This window comes from Orycteropus afer, unplaced genomic scaffold (genome assembly GCF_000298275.1).
Source record: "Orycteropus afer afer isolate SDZICR_OR568_19922 unplaced genomic scaffold, OryAfe1.0 scaffold00017, whole genome shotgun sequence".
Taxonomy (NCBI): Eukaryota; Metazoa; Chordata; class Mammalia; order Tubulidentata; family Orycteropodidae; genus Orycteropus; species Orycteropus afer.
In genome coordinates, this window is record NW_006921604.1 from 4,730,774 (window position 1) to 4,752,740 (window position 21,967).

Genomic DNA, 21,967 nt, shown 5'->3' on the forward strand with positions numbered 1-21,967 from the left:
AGGTCTCAATTAGCTAATTTGTTAAAAATGAGCAGCCATTTTCCAGGCCTCTGGCACTTTCTGCTAATACTGATTTATATAAATTGCCAGCCTTCTGGGGTTTACCAATTTTCTTCATCAAAGGAAGTATTTCGAGGTTCTATCCCTGACAAGTAGAGATAATGTGAAACTCTTCGAATTAAAAAAAAAAAAAAAAATCATTCAGTGTTTAAGAAACAGTACATAAAACTTTTATTAAGCTCCTGAAGTCGGCCTTGTATAGAAGGACAAATCCGTGCTAACCACTCCAACTCATCTAAAACAAAACTAGCAGCCTTCCCCAGTTTCAGTGGCCTGTTTCTTCAGTTCTCCGAGGATCCCCAAATTATCTTTGACTCTTCTCTTCCTTACATATCGAAGGCATTTATTGTATTTTGAAGAACTCTATCCATGACATTTGATTTCTTTTGTTACATTCCTTTCCCCCTGCCACCTACACGAGTTTAAAGCGTTATTACACCTCTGAATTATTTTCTCTGCCTCTACTGACCACCCTTTCCCCTCTGCAATAAATCCTAAAGACTGCTAGGTTAATTACCCTGATAGAAGAATACCAAGAGGGACAAACACATTGTGTGAGAGGATCATTGGAATGTTCTCTCAGAATAAAACAGTGTCAAAGAGGGACTTCCATAAACACAAAGGAAACTTATTGTGTAAATCAGGAAATTATCCTATAAAAACATCAGTATCTCCTCACCACTGACAACCCCAGTGTTTTGTTTCTGTTACTCCTGTAAACACCCACAGTGGTTGGCAGCAGGGCTTTCCAAAAATTAAGCATGCCTTTTTTTTTAAGCAGCAGTGTGGAAGACAAACCCAGAATACCTTACTCTGCTCCAGAGAAAAGCATGATGGGAATTGAGAGAGAGGGAGAGAGAGATAAGTAAATAGCAAAAGTGAAGGATGGAGCGTAACTATCATGAGGCCCTTATGGTTACAACCCTTGTTTGGTTAAAAGAGGCCCAATTACCAGTGTGATCAAGTACAAACTCCTTAATCTAGCATTTATAACCAAACCAAACCAAACCAAACTCATTGCCGTTGAGTCCGATCCGATTCATAGCGACCCTCCTAGGGTTTCCGAGGCAGTATCACTACGGAAGTAGATTGCCCCATCTTCCTTCTGAGGAGTGGCTGGTGGGTTTCAACCTCTAGCCTTCTAGTTAGCAGTCAAATGCCCTAGGCACTATGCCACCAGAGCTCCTCTAGCATTTATAGACTGACATAAAAATATCAATTTAGTCTTTCCAAAAGAATTCCTACTATTCATCAACAGGAGTCCTTTAGGACTTCTCTATAACTATTATTCACACCTGGAATTCCATCTCAGGACAAGTAAATTGCCCAGTCTTCCTTCTGAGGAGTGGGTGGTAGATTTGAACCGTTAGCCTTCTGGTTAGCAGTCAGATGCCTTAGGCACTAGGCCACCAGAGTTCCTATGTACTTATGTATTGCCTTTAAACTGTATTCTATGTCTGTATCTTGATTTCCCAGATAAAAGCACTTGTTTCTTAAGGATAAAATCTAAGTTAGACAAGGTTGTAATTAGGTGTGAATCTAATAGTACCTAATATACAATGGATACTCTATCTAAATTTCCAAATTAATTACTGATTGACCCACTATCAGACACAAAACTTGAGTTGGCGGGACAAAAAGGTCTTAATTCCTGTGTTGGTTACTAGGACCTAGCATTTGTCTAAAGCCCCCATTGGACACTTGTGCAGATCAAAGCTGATCAACAAAGGTAAGGAAATTCTAGACTTTGAGAGCACCAGGATTTCCAGAAGTTGCTAAAAAATTAAAAGCATTTCACTTAAGAGGCCTAAGGGAGCTGAAACAGTATCCATATGCATCCCTAAAAGGAAGTAATCTCATGAAGAGCTTTTTATATTTTACTTGCATTGTCAAGTGGTCCTTGAAACAACTCTGAGAGGTAGAGTAGGAAGTTAGTAAAGATCAAGGGGCAGAAAGACAAAAGAGAAGGCTAAAAGGTAACTCTTCCAACTTACTTCTAGGTAGGAAGCATATTACATATTCCTTCTTAAGACATTGGGACTCTTCTACAAAACTTGGTCTCCAGAGCTCCTAATTTCACAAAAGATGTTAAATTTTCCTGTTGGCACTCTATAATCTACCCAAACTCTTCAGTTCAATTTTAAAAGCTGAATGTAGGAACAGCCCTACCCCTCTGTGCCCTCATTAGCTCCGGGGCACCCATACAGCCTTTCAGATCAGTTAAATCAAGACTGGAAGTCCACAAAGGTACTAACACATCATCTTCACATACGATGTACTAACGGTCTATAGTTAACGTGATCCTACTTCCGTAGTGACACTGCCTCGAAAACCCAAGGAGGGGTCGCTATGAGTCAGGGCTGACTTGATGGCAAATAACAACAACACTTGCCCTCACGCTGTACAGTCAATCACTAAAGGAAAAACCATTTAGGTTTCGTTGAACCATAAATACTACATGCTCTGCCCTAAGGGCAAGCCCCAACTCTTCCACACTATTTTAGGGTCTTGGACTAAGACTTCATTTGTTTCAGTATTTGGGTTTTTATTACAGCGGAGACGCTGGAGAGAAAACTGCCAGAAATGAGGAAGTGACTGACCCTTCCTCTCGTTCCGTTTTTTTCTCCACACCTGCCTATCTCCCTATCTCCTAAACCATAGGTCTGCAGTATCCCCTGGGCTTTGCCGATTTATGCAACGATAACCTCCATCCTACAAACGGGATTATTTTTCTTCCTTCTCTGAACCAGACATGATTCTAGTTCACATACTTAAGAGGACGAAGTGGCTGAATCTTCAGAAATCAATTACCGAGGCACGCTTTTTCCCACATGAGTTAGTCATATAAAACAGATGAATACTGAACGGCTAAAATAAGACAAAAGTAAAAATAATTCCCTATGCCTATGCCCACCTAGTGCCACTCGACGCGTCGCAGATCTGTAACCCTCTCCTCCCTCCGCCCGCCTGGAGCTTTCAGTTCAACCCCGCGGCTATAGGAGATGGGAGGAGGGGCAAGGCGCGGGAAGGAGGCGGGACTTGGTTTCTCGGCCACGATCTAGGCAATTGGCCAGCCCCTCTGCAGCCGAGCCAATGGCCAGGCACTCCGCAAACGTTCGGCGCGCAGACTGCGGCTGCGCGGGAGGTTTGAATTAGCAGTGAGTTTTAGCTTACGACGCCGGTTCGCTGCTGCTGGCTGGTATCTTGTCGACATGGATAACGCGGAAAATGTTTTTCAGTAAGTGTCTGTCGGGTGGGATGAGGACCGAGGCAGAGGGGGCGATCCTGGCCTGCGGGCCGCCTAGGGGGCTGGGACCACACGGATTTGGGCCGGGCCATTTGTAGATCGTTGTTACCCGCCCCGGCCCTGCCTCACTTTGCAACCAGCCGCCCCTCTCCTTGGCTTTGGAGTTCATCTCACCCCCACAATTCACTCCCATCCCACCCCTCATCCAGGCTGAGCACCACTCGTGAAGAGACTTGGGACCCGGAAGTCGTAGGCTGTGTAACCCAACCTGCCCTCGTTCGGCCTGGGACCCCAGTGACAGTTGGGGGGGGGGGGTTGTTGCATTTGGCATTTATAAGGCACGGAGAACTCTTGTTTGTTCTTTGTAAAGAACCCCCTCTCGGCAGATCTCTGATGTGGAAGAAAAATGTCTGTCCTAACAAAAAGTTGAATTGTTATAAACTCTACAGTATTACTAAGAACGGAAAATTGCCCTCTGACCCACAACTTATACGGTTGACTTTTAAAGTCTTAGAATACAGTGCACCGTAAAGACAAAAAGGTTTGCTTATTGTTGAGTCATTTATTCCAACCCGCTAATAATTTTTGAAGTTTTCATGTCCTTGTTTTATGTCTTAGGTGATTTATTCAGATAGTGTTACAAATGATTTTAAAACAGTTAAATCAAATGTATATTACAGAAAGTAAAACTGGTTAGTTTTATCATGGTTCAGCTTTAGAATTCCCCTTTCATATGCGGAAGACCCATGATAGATTCTGGTCAATGTATTTCTTGTGCAGCCGCCACTCTTCTGTTCTGTCTGAACAGATTTCAGGGTAGCTTCAGACTTAGATGGACTAGGAAAAAAGGCCTGGCAATGTACTAACAAAACTCAGCCAGCGAACATTCTATGTATCACAACGACCCTACCAGCAACCAGTCATGGGGATGGCGCAGGACTTGTTTCTGTTGTGCATGGGGTTGCAGTGAGTCAGGATGACTTGGTGACCCCTAACAACAGGGTTGACCATATTTTCTTTGGGATCAGAAGATCGAGATCTTTAAGTGTAGGAAAAACAAAAAGAAACCTATTTGCTTTAAGACTCAGACTTCAGTTTAGACAGTAAACTATTCTCTTTTTAGAAGCTTTTTTCCCCATATTTTTAGGGAAATCAGATATTTCTGATGTTATTTTAATTTTGTGAAGACGAATTTACTCTAATGAACTAGGTGTTTTAACACTAACTTCACATGTATTTTGGCCAATATACTAAGGAAATCTCGTTGGTATTAAAGCATGAAATGTTTATCTTGGGCAGGTACATATTTCTGGGAAGAGGTTCTGACATGGGGATTAATCCCTCTGGTCTGAGGCAAGAAAGGAGGTTAAAAAGTTATAATTATTTTTCAGTTTTTAAAAGTAAGTAATACACTTATATGGTTTAAACAAACAAAAAGGATTTAGAAAGGTGTCCACTCAGCTCTCACTCCCCTATCCTTTCATATGAAATAATTTATTAATGGCTACCAGGGACAAGAGGGAGCAAGGAAAGGTGGAGTTGTTTAGGAAGCACTGGGATCTGTTTATGATGATGGAAAATTTGGTAAAGGATATTGGTGATTGTTGTATATTGTAATTAGTGTCACTAAATTGTGACACATGGGAAAAATCTTTTATTGGCAAATGTTATATATATATGTATATTTAAACCAACAAAAAAATATTAAAAAAAAAAAAAAACCTATAGCCCAAATTTCACACTACCACTGTTTCCTAACAAGTGGTGGTCCAACCCACCATCAAATTAGATTTTGTCTCATTTCTTTTCAATTTGTGCCTGGCCTCTCAGCCTTGTACCTCTACTCCCACACTTTTCCTTGTTTGACACATTTTTTCTCTTCCTGGAACAGTCAGGTCATTTTTACCTTAAGACTTTTGTTCTTGAAGTTCTCTCTGCCTTGACCATTTTCCCCTAGATAGCTGGATGGCTGTCTGGCATTGCTCAGATGTTATACCCTCAGAAAAGAAAGGACCTTCCCTGACTATCCTATCTAAAAATAATCTTGTCACACTCTAATCCCTTCTACGTTTTCTTTTCTTCTAAGCACTTAATATTACCTAACATTATTTTGCACGTTTATTTTTATTTGTTTGTTTACCCCACTAGCATGTGAGCTCCTGTGGAAAACTTGACTTTGTCAGGTTGGCCGATTATTTCTTAAGCTTTGTTTGGTTTATAGGAGGAGGGAACATGCAGAATTCTCTGGATAATCAAAACAGCTGAGTTTCGAGCACTGCCTGCCATCTTGTGTTCTTCCTCAGGGATGTAGTGTTTCATTGAGGCCTGAAAAGCAAACGTAGTCTGGAGACCTTGGTTTGTAATACCCCGGGCTATCTCACAGCTATTGGCAAGTCCTCTTTGAATTTTGTTCCATACTTGTCTCAAGGCGAAGGGTCTGAGTCAATGCCACACCTGAGTCAGATCATTAGGAGAAAGGAACAAACTTTTGGCAACACCCCTTACAATAGTGCTATACAATAGTTGTTAAACTTGGGACATCAGTGAGAGGAAAATCTTGGAGATTGAGCTGGGGGCCCTCTTTCAGCTCCCTCTCTCATCTGAGTCACTTTCTTCTGGCCTTACTTTCTCCTGGAAAAACAATGACCACGTCTGAGTGAATGCTACTTTAATTTTTATATAACATTTGAGTTGATATGTATGATTTCCATTTCCAGGTATCTAAATGATAAATATATAAAAATCACATGTATGTTTTGTTTTTAGAGGCTATATCCCTAATTTCCCATGTGCTCATTTTTCTCTGTTCCAGGATGTTTGAGGCCCATATGCAGAACTACAAGGGCGATGACCCTCTTGGTGAATGGGAAAGGTTAGCATTTAGTTTACTTTCTGTCTTTAAACAAACTAGTTGCTGCTCTGAGAATTGACATAATCTATATTTTTCTAGTTATATGCGGTGGGTAGAAGAGAATTTTCCTGAGAATAAAGAATACTTGACAACGTTATTAGAACATTTAATGAAGGCATTTTTAGATAAGAAGAAATACCACAATGACCCAAGATTCATAAATTACTGTTTAAAATTTGTAAGTATATGTTCAAATGTATAATCATGGTATACTTTTGCTTTTTTCCCCTAGAGTTTAAAATCTTTACTATTAAAAAAAAAGTTCTCAAGTCACTTCTAACTCTGGGTGGCCCCATGTGTTGCACAGTAGAACTGTGCTCTATGGAAGGGTGACACACGATATGTTTTCAACAACAAAAAAAGTAAAATAAATTATTTTAATTAAGGTTTTTGGGAATTAAAAAAAAAAAGTGACAGGATAAATAGGTACTCCCAGGTACCAAGAAAGTTTCTGGGAATAAATTAAATTCATTGTGAGTAATTAATAAAATATTAACTCAGAAACTAAAATCAGTAGTAAAAAGAGACTGCTTCCTCTAGTTAGGCTTTAAAAAATTTGGGAATTTGTTAATCTGGGAATAAAGGCTTGGGGTCAAGGCATAAAATCATGAATGAAATATATAGGAGAAACGTGGATTTGTTCCCTAAATTAAAAGATGCTAGGTTGGGAGGTACCCTGCAGAACTCCAGCAAGCTCAAATTAAGACAAATAAAACTTTTGGTAATGGGTCAATGTAGAACTTGCTATCTAGGGAAATAGTGTGGGTCATTTTGAGAATGTTGAATGTCAAGGACAGGAATGAGCCTCACCTTTAAAGTTGCCATCAAATGACATACATGCCTTCTCCTTCATCCCTAAGGCCTCCATGAAAACTGAATGTTGAATGCTGAATGGATTCTGGGACAGACCTAGAATAGCTTCCTTTGTTCTTATTTCTGTTTGTTTATGCTCCTGTAGGCTGAGTACAACAGTGACCTTCATCAGTTCTTTGAGTTTCTGTATAACCATGGAATTGGGACCCTGTCATCTCCTCTGTACATAGCCTGGGCTGGGCATCTGGAAGGCCAGGGAGAGCTGCAGCATGCCAGTGCTGTTTTTCGGAGAGGAATTCAAAACCAGGCTGAACCAAGAGAACTACTGCAACAACAGTACAGGTAGTTTCAAAATAAAACTCTACATGGGTATTCCTACTTTAAAATGTAATACTTACTCTGGAAATTTTTTTACTGTCATTTTTTTGTACAGGGAAATTTTTCTCATTTTGGAAAATGTAAATAATAAACAAACAAAAAAAACCCCAAAAAACTCAGTGACATCAAGTCAGTTTGACTCGTAGTGACCCCTCCTTGGGTTTCTGAGGCAGTATCTCTACGGAAGTAGATTGCCCAGTCTTGTCTATGAGGAGTGGCTGGTGGGTTTGAACCACCAGCCTTCTGGTTAGCAGTCAGATGCCTTAGGCACTACTAGAAACCACCCAGAAATATTACTGTTAATACTTTCATGCATTTCCTTCCAGTATCTTTTGCTATGCCTGTTATGTGTGTTTTTACGTATTTTAACAGAGTAAATCATACCATATGTCTGATTCTATGTACTGAGTTTTATACTACTCTTAAGATGGAAAAGCCTTTCTACTACATGTAAAGTGATTGTGAAGTCCGTCAGACCTATATCGTAATTTAATTATTCTTCTATTGAACATTTGTTTCCAACAAGTTGATTTTTATAAAGAATGACATGATGAATACCCTTAATTTTTTTTACCAATTTTCCACTTTTTCTGTGATTAAATACAGTTCATTTAGGAAATTCTGAAAGTACAGAAAACTAAAGATGAAGAAAACTTGGCTTTTTAGTTGGCATTTTTTTTCTTTGCTTGGCACAGGATTATAAGCATATCTTACATATATATGCAGCTTCGTACCAAAGTCTTTGTTTCTTTACTTCTAATAGCGTTCTTATTTTTATCTAGTTCCTATTGATAGATTCTCAGAATTGAAACTATTAAAGTCAAAGCGTGTGAAGAGTTTTAAGGCCAAATTGCCTATTCAAAAGATTATACTAGTGTTTTGCTTTTCCTCTTTCACTAGTGGTATATGACAGTGCTTATCTCATTGCAGTTGTTGCTAGCATTTAATCTTCTCAATTTTTTTTCAACTTCGCTATTGTGCTTATGTTTTATTTTTAAACCTTATTATAAGAAATTTCAAACATATATTAGTTTAAAAAGAAAAATTACTATAATTTCCATTTACTTATCTCCTGCTTTCAATAGCTATTAACATTTTGCTTTGATTGTATTTTTTCTATTCTGAAGATTCTTTTTTTTATTGTGATTTGGGTGAAGATTTACAGAGCAAATTCACTTTCCATACAGCAGTTCACAAAAATTTTTCTCATGTCATTGACCACAGTTTACCACAATTCAATAGCTCCCCTCCCACTTACTCCCCATAGTTACCTCTTCCCAGTGCCCATCCCTCCATACACTCCTGCCCCCTGAGCTGTCTCCCTGTGCATAAAGAGCCCTTCTTTCTCTCATGATTGTTCTCTCCAAAGAGTGTATCTACTTGAGGTAGATACATATGCCTGTATTTTGTATTCTGAAGAATTTTTAAAGCAAATCTAAAACCAAGTATCTCCAAAACATCTCTAGAGTGTTATTATTTCTTACAGAACCTTGATGCTGTATCACACCTCACAAAATTAACAGTTTTCAGTCAGTTTTGAAATTTCTCCATCATGTAAAAAAAAAAATATTTTTTTCACTGTTGGTTTGTTTTAAGAAGCAAAGTCCACAGATTTCATTTGGTTGTATGTCTTTTAGCCTTTATATACTTTTGCTCAAGTCACCCAAAAATCTCAGGCTTGTAAATTACGTATTATTTATCAGGAATGGTATATTTGAGAACTTCTCACAGAGCATGAACAATAATGCAAATGTCTTTTGAAAGAGTAGTCTAAATTTTGTACTTTCATTTATTTCTTCCAACTATTATATTCGTCATGATTCAGATGAAGAAAACCCAAATCCACTGCCATTGAGTTGATTCTGACTCATAGCGACCGTATAGAACTACCCCTTGGGTTTGTAAGGCTGTAATTTTTGTGGAAGCAGACTACCTCATCTTTCTCCTATGGAGTAGCTGGTGGGTTTGAACCACCAACCCTTGATTTAGCAGCCAACCACTTTAACCACTGTACCACCAGGGCTCTTCTGATCCAAGTGAATAAAATGCCTAAAAGTAAAAACTCAAACACCTTGTATTATTATATTTACAGACTTGATCCACAGAAAAGGAGGGTGCATTTGTTACATGAAATAATAAAAACTGACATAAACTAGGCAAAATGAGGAATTTTTCTGATATAAATGCATTAGGTATGAAGATACTCATACTTTTTGGTAACATTGAAGCAACTCTACTTCAACTTTACATTCTCTTTTGATCTCAGTCTTTACTAGGTTATAATAAGTTATCATATTTAGTTTTTACTTTAATACAGATACATATCAAACTGTACCTTTATAATCTATATGGATGCCTTTCCCACTGTCATTTAGGTTATTTCAGAAACGCCTCACTGAAACTCATTTACCAACTCAAGGTAAAATCAATTTCCAAAATGTCTAAATTATTGCTAATTTAGTCTCTGATTTGTACTGTTTTTTCAGTTTTCCTTTTTTTTTAAATAAAACAAATCAATAAACCCATGCAGTATATATTGAGTACTAAATTATATTGTTTTAGATAATGGGGAAGGTACTATAATAAAAATAATAGTACTCACTTAATAGCCCTGGAGAGCAGAGGTTCTACCTTAGCACTTTAGAAAAGCAAACCCACAAGAAAAAAGTGATGATTTGATTGTATTTAAAAAAAAAAAAAAAATTGAGGATAATACTTACTTTGGAATCCTTGTATTCAGAATTGAATCAAATGTATTTACTACAACTTTTAAAGAAGTAAAGATATTTCAAGCAATAAATACTAACTATCCTATCTGGTTGTTTGAAGTAATTGGTCAGGTTTTAACATTTCTTTTGGGTATTTGCTTGGAGATTTTGAGTTCATCAAAAAACTATAAAATACTCCTCTTATCTAAGAAAATTTTTTAAATTGCCAGGCAGTTTGAAAAAGCTGATTTCTTTCTTATGCTACTGTTGAAAGAAATATAATTTTATTTAATATGGTTTTAAACTTATTTCTCCTTATTTCATCCTGTTTTCCCCATAGCTAGAACCTCAGAACCTCTGCATAATGCTCAGATTTTAAATCAAATGATAACATCAAACTCAAATCCAGGAAACAACACAGGCTGTGTTTCTAAGAATCAGGTAATAATGATCTCTGTAGATTGTGAGGAGACTGGGGATGGTATTGAATTTCCATCCTGACTGGTTTCTACATCCACTTCAGCATTTCATTTCTTTGGCCCTGTCTTCTGTGACTCTAACCTCCGTATTAGCCTCTCTGAAGTGACTTTCTATCACTGCTCACCTCATATATTAAATTTAAATAACCCATTATCTGACCAGAACTTCCTTGTATTTATCTGACTTAGGGAACCCACTATACAACCTCCTGTCTTCACTTCTTCCCCTGGCATCTTTTCTCCTACCAGTGTCCTTTCCTGTGTTCTGCTGGCCTCCCTCACATAGGCCCAGGAATTCATATCCACATGGAGGTTTCTGAACCCTATTGAAAATACTCAGAGCTTTAAACACTGGTGCCTGTTGTAACCTCAATCAGAATTTAAATACTTCTAAGCAATACTCTGGTTTTTCCCATTTCACTCTTTAATGCCAATTTATGGAAATTATTAACTTTTCTTTACCCTGTTCAAAATCATCCTTCCCTGCTATTCCAGTAGGAAAAAGGCAGCCCTCTATCTGTGCTTCTCTTTCAGTCTCTTCACAGACTTCTGCCCTATTGAGATCTCATCTGACCCGATGACATTAACATGTAAAAATGTTCAAGTCTCTCCTGTCTTAAAAGAAGAAAAAATCCTTCCCTCAGCCTCACGTTTCCCAGCATCTTTCCTCTTCATAGTATAACTACTCTTTCAGAGTTCACCAAGGACTTCCTTTAATCTAACTCTGATGGAAATGCCCCTGCTCTTAGTGTATGTGTATAGATTTTATTTATGAAACACTCCTAGAAGTAGAATATGTATGCCTTTCTAACCTTGATACTCACTGATGGCCGTTGAGTCAATTCGACTCATAGCAACCCCTCCTTGGGTTTCTGATGCAGTATCTTTACAGAAGTAAATTGCCCAGTCTTCCTTCCGAGGAGTGGCTGGTGGGTTTGAACCACCAGCCTTCTGGTTAGCAGTCAAATGCCTTAGGCACTAGCCACCAGAGCTCCATCTGCCCTTCAAAAAATCTATCCCAATTTACAGCCTACACATCCTTGCCAGTCTCAGTGTTTCCTATTGCCTGTCTACATGAGATTAGACAGCAGGGATGGATCTTGTGTATAGTCATCTCCCCAGGACCTTGCTCAGGGCGTAACATAAATTAAGAATTCAATAAATATTTGTTTAGTAAATGAATGTTAGCATGGGCACTCCTGAAGGTAGATTGGTACCAGAAGATTTTAAATGGTTTTCTAAAATATAGCTACTTGGAATGTTAATCCTATAACACTTAAGCACCATAGCCCAGCTCCTGCATGTGGATGGAAGGGAAATCAAATACACCACCCACCACCCATGCCACCCTGGCTATTGCCGCTTTTCTATATTGACTCTTTAGATGTAGTATTTATTATCATAAAGGTTAATAAGGCAAACTAAAGCTTCAGATATTGATCATAATTCTTTTAGATTTTTTTGGTAAAAATATACATGGCAAAACATACATCAAGTTTCTCTATGTACAATTCAGTGCCATTGATGACAGTTGACATTCTTCAAGTTGTGCAGCCATTCTTGCTATCCTTTTCCAGATTATTTACACCTCTAAGATAATCACTGCTTTCTAAGTTTCTCATCCAGTCGTTAGAGTTGCTGCTGTCAGTTTGATCCCATATAAATAATTCTTTATAAGAGCGCAGTTCTCAAGGAAGACATTCTTTACCAATTAAGCTAAACTGTTACTTGACTTAAAAGAGGACTTAAGGGGATAGTTTTGGTTTAAGGTTAAAAGATTATCTCAAGACAATAGTTTTGGGAGTCATCTAGCCTCAGTGGCTCCAGAAAGTCTGGATTCCATGAGAATTTGAAGCTGTGTTTCACATTTTGGCCCTTTTGATCAAAGATTCTTCTATAGAATCTTTGATCAAAATGCTCACTAATAGTTGCTGAGCACCATCCATTTCTGGTCTCATGGCGAAAAAAACAGTTGTTCATGGAGGTAATCTAGTACAGTCCACTTACTCCTAGTTCTGACTAGGAGTCAGAAGTCTGCTGCTCAGGCAAATAGAGACCAATTGTTGTGCCTTGGAATATTAATCATAATTTAAAGGAACATAAATAAATCTTGTTAGGAAGAGATCCCCTCCCTCAACTGTTTTCATACTCTTGTGAAGTAATTTGAGTGAAAATTTTCGTTTCAGATTAAGAGAGTGCTCATATTTGTTTTTTTTGTACTTTTAGGGTTCAAAACTTTCTGGAGTGACATCATCAACTTGTGATAAAGAATCAAAGATGCAAGTACAATCAGTGTATTCATCTATTACTTAGTTTCCATTCAAGAGCTATTCAAGTACACTGTTGTAAATAATGTATTTTTTCCCAATTATAGGGATCAAAGGGTGATCATGATTTCTAAATCAGAATATTCTGCACACCAATCTTTGGCAGCCAAAAGTGATGTTAAGCAAGTTGTTATGTATTGCAAGGAGAAGCTTATTCGTGGAGAATCAGAATTCTCTTTTGAAGAACTGAGAGCCCAGAAATATAATCAACGGAGAAAGCATGAACAATGGGGTATTTATGATCTTATAATTTGAATTCTCTGATGCTGCTAATCCTCGTCCCTGACTAGAAATTTTTATTAGGTAGTTCTCTATGCTGAAAGAATCTGTAATCTCCCGCTCATCCTATTAGAAGCCTTGGCATCCTTGTTAAATACTAACCTTGTGGCCATGTTTGTACAAGGGCTAAATTGATGTTCTGACAGCAGAGCCCATAGTTGAAACAGCACTAAAGTAGACATTCACACCAGTATTGCCTTATCTTTTAGTGAAATAAGATATTTTTAAATTGATTTTATCTTTATAGATTTGAACATCTATATATACAATTCTTAACTGCTAGGTCAGTTATTTGTACTGTGAAAGGAATAGAATAGGAATTAGAGTTCAAAAGAGATTTTCCAAGATGTCAACTACTACAAATAAGACATTCAGGAGTGCTGATCCAAGTGCCATGTTATTCAGTATAGTGAAATCAAGCTTTATTCCTCACAGCAAAAACCTTGTTCTTAAGATGAATGTTTGCACTTGGCTTACTATAATAGCCTGTACCTTACAGAGAGGAAAATGAAATTTTATAACACTCAGGGCTTCTGTATCATCTGTCTAAATTGTTTGGCTGCAACATCTATAGGTTTTTCATTTTTGTTCTTTATTTCTCATATTCAGTCAACAACTCAGACAAGTTAAGACTCATGAAGGATCCCTTTGTGCTGAGTACAATGCAATTTTCTTTCACACTCTTGACCTATAATCTGAAGTCAGACCATTTGACTTACATATGATATAGTTATTAGAAGTGGAGCTAACTGAAAAGTACTTGATGTAGTGACCTTATAATGTATTTTACTTTTATTTCTTCTTAGAAAGTACCTAGAGATTTTTGTCTTTTAATAGCTGTTCCATTTTCAAACTATTTGAACAGTCTTGATTGTTTCTCAAGAGCTGTTTAGTTTTATATTATACTATTAGCAAGTATTGATTTGTTGATTGACATAAAAACTTTTATAATTTTTATGTCCTGAACTTAAAAGTAACTTTCTTAGTTATCTAGTGCTGCTATAACAGATATGAAGGAGCTCTGGTGGCATAGTGCCTAAGGCATTTGACTGCTAACCAGAAGGCTAGGATCAACCCACCAGCCACTCCTCAGAAGGAAGGTTGGGCAATCTACTTCCGCAGTGATACCACCTTGGAAACCCAAGGAGGGATCGCTAGGAGTTGGATCCGACTCAACAGCAGTACATTTGGTTTCATTTTTTTAATAACAGAAACACCACAAATGTATGGCCTTAACAAACAAATTTATTTTCTCACAGTTTAGAAGGCTGGAAGTCCAAATTCAGGGTGCTGGCTATTAGGGAAGTCTTTCTCTCTGCTGGCTCTGGGGGAAGGTCCTTGTCTCTTCTGAGCTTCTGCTCTTGGGCAGTCTTCATGTGGCTTGGCATTTTTCTTCCTCCATCTCTCCTTGTAATTTGCGTTTAATCTTATATCTCAAAAGAGATTGACTCAAGTTACACCCTACACTAATCCTGTCTTATTAGCATGACAAAGACAACTCATTCCCAAATGGAATTAAAACCTCAAGTATAGAGGTTAGGATTTATAGCACATATTTTTTGGGGACACAGTTCAATCTATAACAGTAACCATGCTAAATGCAAATGAAACACATTGCTGTTGAGTTGGATCTGACTCAGTGACTCCTCCTTGGGTTTCCCAGGCAGTATCACTACAAAAGTAGATCGCCCAGTCTTCCTTCCGAGGAGTGGCTGGTGGGTTTGAACTGCTAGACTTCTGGTTAGCAGTCAAATGCCTTAGGCAAATACATAACCTAATAAACATAGAAAGGATTTATTTTAAAGCATTCTAGAAATAACTTTAGTTCATTTTGTATGTTTGCCTCTGATGACCTGTAATTAAACTTCACATACAAACCTTTTTTATCTATCCTAAAGTAAATGAAGACAGACATTATATGAAAAGGAAAGAAGCAAATGCTTTTGAAGAACAATTATTAAAACAGAAAATGGATGAACTTCATAAGAAGTTGCATCAAGTGGTGGAGACATCGCATGAGAACCTGCCCTCTTTTCAAGAACGGTCTAAGGTATACATGTGCTCTTTGCTGACACTTCCCATATCCAGTAATGCTGATTTCAGCTTTCATTTACTCCATTTGTTGAGCTATTTTTTTAGTTAATTCTGACGTTAATTTAGCAAGTAACTTTCAGAACTTTTAAAATAATTTGACTTGGAAAGATGTTTGAAATGCAGAATGAGAAAAACAAACTCACTGCTCTCTAGTTGGATCCAACTTGTAGCGACCCCTCCTTGGGTTTCCAAGGGGTATCACCATGGACGTAGATTGCCCAGTTTTCCTTCGGAGGAATAGCTGGTGGGTTTGAACCCGTCAGCCTTCTGGAAATGCCTTAGGGACTACATCACCAGAGCTCCTAGAATGAGAAAAGGATATTACAGTTAAGTACTCTGCTGCTAACAGAAAAGTTGACAGTTCAAACCCACCTACTGGCTCTATAGGAAAGAGATATGACAGTCTATTTCTGTAAAGATTACATTCAAGAAAACTCTTTGGGGCAGTTCTTTTCTGTCACATGGGGTCACTATGGGTCAACATTGATTTGACGGCACCTAACATCAACAACAACAAGGTATTATCATATTAACAATGCTAAGTCTTCCAATCCATGAACACAGATGTCTTTTCATTTACTTAGCTCTTTTAATTTCTTTCAGTGATGGTCAGAGTTTTCAGTGTATAAGTAAATGTTAGGCTTCCTTGGTTAATTTATTCCTAGGTGGTGGTGGAGGTGGTGGTGTTTGCCATCAAGTTGGATCCAACTCATGGTGATCCCTCCTTGGGTTTCCTAGGCAGTATCACTATCAGTACAGAAGTAGATTGCCCAACTTTCCTTCTGAGGAGTGGCTGGTATTTTATTCTTCTTGATATTGTAAGTGAAAGTGTGTCCCTCATTTCCTTTTCAAAGTGTTCATTGCTAGTGAGTATATAGAAATACAACTGGTTTTTGCATGTTGATTTTGCAACTTTAATTTGTTTACTAGCTCTTAACAATTTTTTGGTGCATTCTTTAGGATTTTCTACATATTGTTGTTAGGTGCCATCACATTGGCTCTGAGTCGTGTTTATTTTATGTCCAACAGAAAAAATGTTATACCATCTTCACAATATTATCATTGCTGTGCTTGAGCCACTTTCTATGTATGTTAGTTGCCATCACATCAGTTTTGACTTACAGTGACCCCATGCATACAGAGTAGAACTGCCCCATAGGGTTTTCAAGACTGTGGTCTTTTGGAAACAGAATGCCAGACCTGTCTACCAAGGCACCTCTGAAGACTTCAAACTGAGTTCAAACTGCCACTCTTTTGGCTAGTAGTCAAGTGCCACCGAGGTACTTCCCCTTTCTACATGTGCGATCATATTAACTGTAAATATAGTTTTACTTCTTCCTTTCCAATTTGGATCCTTTTTTGTCTTTTTCTTGCTCTGGCTAGAAGTTCTAGTACTTTGTTAGGAGAACTGGCAAAAGTGGGGATCCTTGTTTTGTTCCTGTTCTTAGGTGAACAGCTTTCAATGTAATGGTCAATATGATGTTAAACCAAACCAAACCACACTCACTGCTGTCAAGTCGGATCCAACTCCTTGGGTTTTGGAGGCAGTATCATTACAGAAGTAGATTGCCCAACCTTCCTTCCGAGGAGTGGCTGGTGGGTTTGAACTCCCAGCCTTCTGGTTAGTAGTCAGATGCCTTAGGCACTACGCCACCTATGGGTTTTTCATATATAGCTGTTATCAGGTTGAGGAAGTTCCCTTGTATTCCTAGATTGCTGAGTGTTTTTATCATGAAAGAATGCTGAATTTTGTCAAATGCCTTTTCTACATCATTTGAGATGATCATAGTTTTGTTTTTCCTTCTTTCTAGTAATGTGTATTGTATTAATTGATTTTTGTATGTTGAATCTTGCATTCCTGGGATAAACCTCATTTGGTTATGGTGTGTAATCATTTTATATATCCTGCTGAATTTGATTTCCTGGTGCATATATGAAGATAGGGCATGATCACATCAGATCATAAAATGGAGGAGTATTAACATCATTGTATAACTAGCAAATTACATTGTTACCTAACTGCCAAATTGTATCATGACATAACTGCCAAAGTACTGAAGACTGTGCATGGTCTAGCCAAGCTGACACATAATCTTAACCATCACAGCCAGTGGTAACTCTTGCCTTGCACCTCGGCATTCGTTAGTGCCAAATGTATGTTGGTAATGCACAAAAGAGTCAGCTGATAGATTTTTTACTGTTGTCATAAATGTGAAATGTTGGATAATGAGGTAGTTGATAAGTGAGGGGTAGATATATTTTGTTGAGGATATTACATTGATATTCATAAGGGATTTTGACCTGTAATTTCTTTTCTTCTAGTATCTTTGTCTGGCTTTAGTTTCAGGGTAATTCTGGCTTCGTAGAATGAGTTAGGAACAGTTTTCTCCTCTTGTATCTTTTCGAAGTGTTTGAGAAGAATTGCTTTTATTTATTTATTTTTCTGTGTATGTATTTTTTGTTTTGTTTTGAACCTATCCAGGAATTTTTCCTTCCTTCCCTTCCCATCCCTGGTAACCAACAAAGAAAATTTCCTTACATGTAGAAACTTTTCTTTGACTTTTTACAATAGTGTACTAATAAAATATTTGTCCTTCTGTGATTGACTTACTTCACTCAGCATAATGTCCTGCAAGTTCATCCACATTATGTGGTGTTTTGCAGATTCTATGTTATTCTTTATGGTTGCATAGTATTCCATTGTGTGTATGTACCATGGTTTGGTTATCCATTCTTCAATTGATGGGCACTTAGATTGTTTGCATCTCTTTGCTATTGTAAATAGTGCTATGATGAACATGAGTGTACATATTATCTGTTCTTGTCCTGCCTCTCACTTCTTTAGGAAATTTACCTAGTAATGGGATTGCTGGATCAAATTTAAATTTCCAGCTTCTTAAGGAATCGCCATACCGATTTCCACAGTGGTGGCTATTAATTCTTTAAATGTTTGATAGAATGCAAGAGTGAAGCCATCTAGTCCTGAACTTTTCTTTGCTGGGAAGGTTTTGATTACTGATTCAATCTCTTTACTTATGAGTCTTTCCCATTTCTTCTTGTGTTGTAGTAGTTGTTCTTAGAATTTATCCGTTTCATCTGGTTTATCCTATTTGTTGGTGTACAGGTGTTCATAGCATTCTCTTATAATCCTTTTTATTTCTCTAAAGTTGTAGTTATGTTCCCTCTTTCATTTCTGATTTAACTGATTTGAATCTTCTCTTTTTCTTAGTCATATATCTAAAGATGTCAATTTTGTTGATCTTTCCAAAGAAAACAACTTAGTTTTATTAATTTTTCGGTATTATTTTTCTGTTCTCTAATTCATTTATTTTTGCTCTAATGTTTATTACTTCCCTCTCTTAGCTTTGGGTTTAATTTGCTCTTCTAGTTCCTTATATTACAAGGTTAGTGACTTGAGATCTCCTTTTTGAATGTAAGCATATACAGCTAAAATTTACATCTTAGGACTGCTTTTGCTGTAGCCCATAAGATTTGATATGTAGTGTTTATGTTCCATTTGTGTCAGTGTATTTTCTAATTTCCCTTGCAAATTCTCCTTTGATCCAGTGGTTTTTAAAGAGTATTGTTAATTTCCACATATTTGTGAATTTCCTCATTTACTTCTGTTACTATTTCTAATTTCATTCCATTGTGTAGGAGAAGATATTTTTGGCTGATTTAAATCTTTTTAAGTTTATTAAGACTTATTTTATGGCCTAACATATAATCTATCCTGGAGAATGATCCATGATTTGAGAAGAATGTATATTCTGCTGTTGTTAGGTGGGGTATTCTGTATAGTATGTCTGTTAGGTTTAACTGGTTTAAAATGTTGTTCCATTCATGTATTTCCTTATTGATCTTCTGTCTGGTTGTTCTACCTGTTATTGAAATTGGGCCTTTGGATGTTTTCAGCTATTATTGTTGAATTATTTCTATCTTCATTGTTAAACTTTTCTTTGTATATTTTGGGGCTATGTTGTTAGGTGTGTATACTTAAAATTATTATATATTCTTGATGAATGAAACGTTTTGTCAATATATAATATTCTTCTTTGTCTCTTGTAATCTTTTTTGACTCAAAATTCATTATGTCTGATAATATAGTCACCTCAGCTTTCTTTTGGTTACTATTTGCATGGAATATTTTTTCCAACCTTTTAACAACTTGGCATCTTTGAGTCTAAAATGAACCTCTTACAGACAGCATATAGATGGATCATGTTTTTATATTTGTTCTGCCAATCTCTGCCTTTTAATTGGTGAGTTTAGTCCATTTATATTTAAAGTGATTACTAATAAAGAAGAACTTCTGCCATTTTGCTATTTGTTTTCTGATTGTTTTATATGTTTTTTGCTCAACTCCTCCATTATTGCTTTTTAAAAATTTATTGGATTTTTTTTGGAGTATATCAATTTTATTCTCTTCTTTCCTTTTCTATATATTTTTCTAGTAGTGACCATATGGATTATAGTTAACACTTAAAGTATATAACAACCTAGTGTGAATAATATAATCTGATATCAAAAGTATATGTTCAGCTCTTACACATCTCCCTCCCTTTATGTTGTTATTGTCACAGATTACATCTTTATTCATTTTGTGCCCTTTAATGTAGATTTATAATTATTGTTTTATGCATTTACATTTATGTCATTTAGGCAAAGAAGAGGAATTAAAAATCAAACATATAATAATACTGTCTTTTATATTTAATCTATGTAGTTACCTTTACTAGTGTCCTTTATTTCAGACTAAAGGACTCCCTTCTTAGCATTTCTTACAGGGTAAGTTCCCTTAGCTTTTGTTTTTCTGGGTATATCTTAATTTGTCTTCTATTCTTGAAAGATAGTTTTGCTAGAAGTAGAATTGTCAGTTTTTTCAGCACTTTAAATGTCATCTCACTGTCTTTTGGCCTCCATGGTTTCTGATAAGAAATTAGCTGTTAATCTGACTCCACGTACCTGATGATTTGATTCTCTCCTAGTCTTTATCGTTTGGCAGTTTGAGTATAATGTGTCTTAGTGTAAATCTCTTTGAGTTTATCTTTGTTGGAGTTAGTGACTTCTTGGATATGTAGCTTCATGTCTCATCATATTTGGGAAAATTTGGCTACTATTCCTTCAAATAAGGAGCTCTGAAGGTGCAGTGGTTAAAGCATTTGGCTGCTAACCAAAAGATTGGTGGCTCAAACCCATCAACCGCTCCACAGGTAACAAGGAGGCAGTCTGCTTCCATAAAGAATTACAGCCTTAGAAATCTTATAGGGCATTTCTACTCTGTCCTATATGGTCACTATGGGTTGGAATCAACTCAATAGCAGTGGGGATTTTAACTTTCCTTCATTCTTTATCTTTTTGCTCCTCATACTGGGTAATTTCAGTTGTTTTATATTCCAAATTTGCTGGTTCCTTCTTCTGCCTACTCAAATCTGTTATTCAGTCTCTCTAGTGAATTTTCATTTCAGTTATCATACTTTTCATCTTCAAAACTTCTATTTCGTTCCTTTTTATAATTTCAGTCTCTGTTCTGATATTCTCATTTTGTTCATACATCATTTTCTGAGCCAGAGCCATTGGCTGAGACAGGGGAGGGGGAGGACAGAAATGCCACGAAGAGTTTACTATCCATTTTAGTTGCCTTTTTTCTTGATTTAGCATTTGCTTGGTCACTGTAAACTTTTGACTGTTTTCCAGAGTTCCAATAAATTTGGTTCTGATATTTTCTGCTTGTTTTGCAGTGTTTCTATAGAGGGACAGGAGCTTAGATCTGCCTACTTCACTGTCTTGCTGATGTCGTTCCCTCTGTGTAATTTTTAATTTAATTGTTTAATAGTTTGAAATATATAATTATGTGCAAAGTCTCCATCTCATCCGTGTCCTTCTGCACATTCCTATTCTACTGCACCTCACAGGCATTCATTCATGTGACCACTGTTACTAGTTTCTTGTGTATCCTTTCATTTCTTATGTGAACACAACAGAAATTAGTATGCATTCTTCCTTTTCTTGTTAGAGGTAGTGCTTTAGATACACTTTTACATTTTGTCTTTGTTCACTTAGAAATACATCTGGAAGGGCTTCTCAATCACTGTATAGAATTTTGTCTTTTTTTGAATGAACCATGCTTTAACCAGTCTGCTGTTAATAGATAGTCTCTAACCTTTTACTGTTTTGAAAATATGTCAGTAAATAACTTTGTATATATGTTATTTAGATATATTTTTGGGATAAGTTTCTATAAATGGAATTGCTATGTCAAAAGGTGTATGTATTTTTAAATTTAATAAAGATTGCTTATATGTTGTAGGAAGTTCCTTATTGCTTTAATTTTCAGGTGGATAGACTTTTCTATGTACTTTAGTTCTTTGTAGAGTCAAGATAGGGATGTGGGGGAAGTCAAAAAGAATAATTGAAAAATATGGCTGATTGCTTGTTTTCTCTTGTTTGCTAGAAGAATTCTCTGATCCTTGTATAGCTTATCATTTCAAATAAACACTGTAGAAAATCTTTGAAAATAAAGATTAATATAAGAAGAAAATAAAATGATATAAATCCACCATTCAGAGATAAGCCTTGTTAACATTTTGTTTTTGTCCTTGCCTGTCTTAAACACACACACACACACACACACACATTACTTTATTCATTCAGAATTTTGTCTTTATATT

At 36.8% G+C, this 21,967-nt stretch overlaps 1 protein-coding gene across 1 annotated transcript in view; it reads left to right on the forward strand.

The window, feature by feature from the left end:
- The first annotated feature begins 3,272 nt into the window (after positions 1 to 3,272).
- The window catches only part of BUB1 (BUB1 mitotic checkpoint serine/threonine kinase), a 57,600-nt gene continuing 38,905 nt past the window's right edge, over positions 3,273 to 21,967 (forward strand). Inside the window, exons 1-9 of the mRNA XM_042783518.1 lie at positions 3,273 to 3,298; positions 6,120 to 6,179; positions 6,258 to 6,396; positions 7,177 to 7,373; positions 9,785 to 9,828; positions 10,458 to 10,558; positions 12,823 to 12,875; positions 12,971 to 13,155; positions 15,101 to 15,252. Of these exons, the coding sequence (XP_042639452.1) occupies positions 3,273 to 3,298; positions 6,120 to 6,179; positions 6,258 to 6,396; positions 7,177 to 7,373; positions 9,785 to 9,828; positions 10,458 to 10,558; positions 12,823 to 12,875; positions 12,971 to 13,155; positions 15,101 to 15,252 (957 nt within the window). The remainder of the gene's footprint in view (positions 3,299 to 6,119; positions 6,180 to 6,257; positions 6,397 to 7,176; positions 7,374 to 9,784; positions 9,829 to 10,457; positions 10,559 to 12,822; positions 12,876 to 12,970; positions 13,156 to 15,100; positions 15,253 to 21,967) is intronic.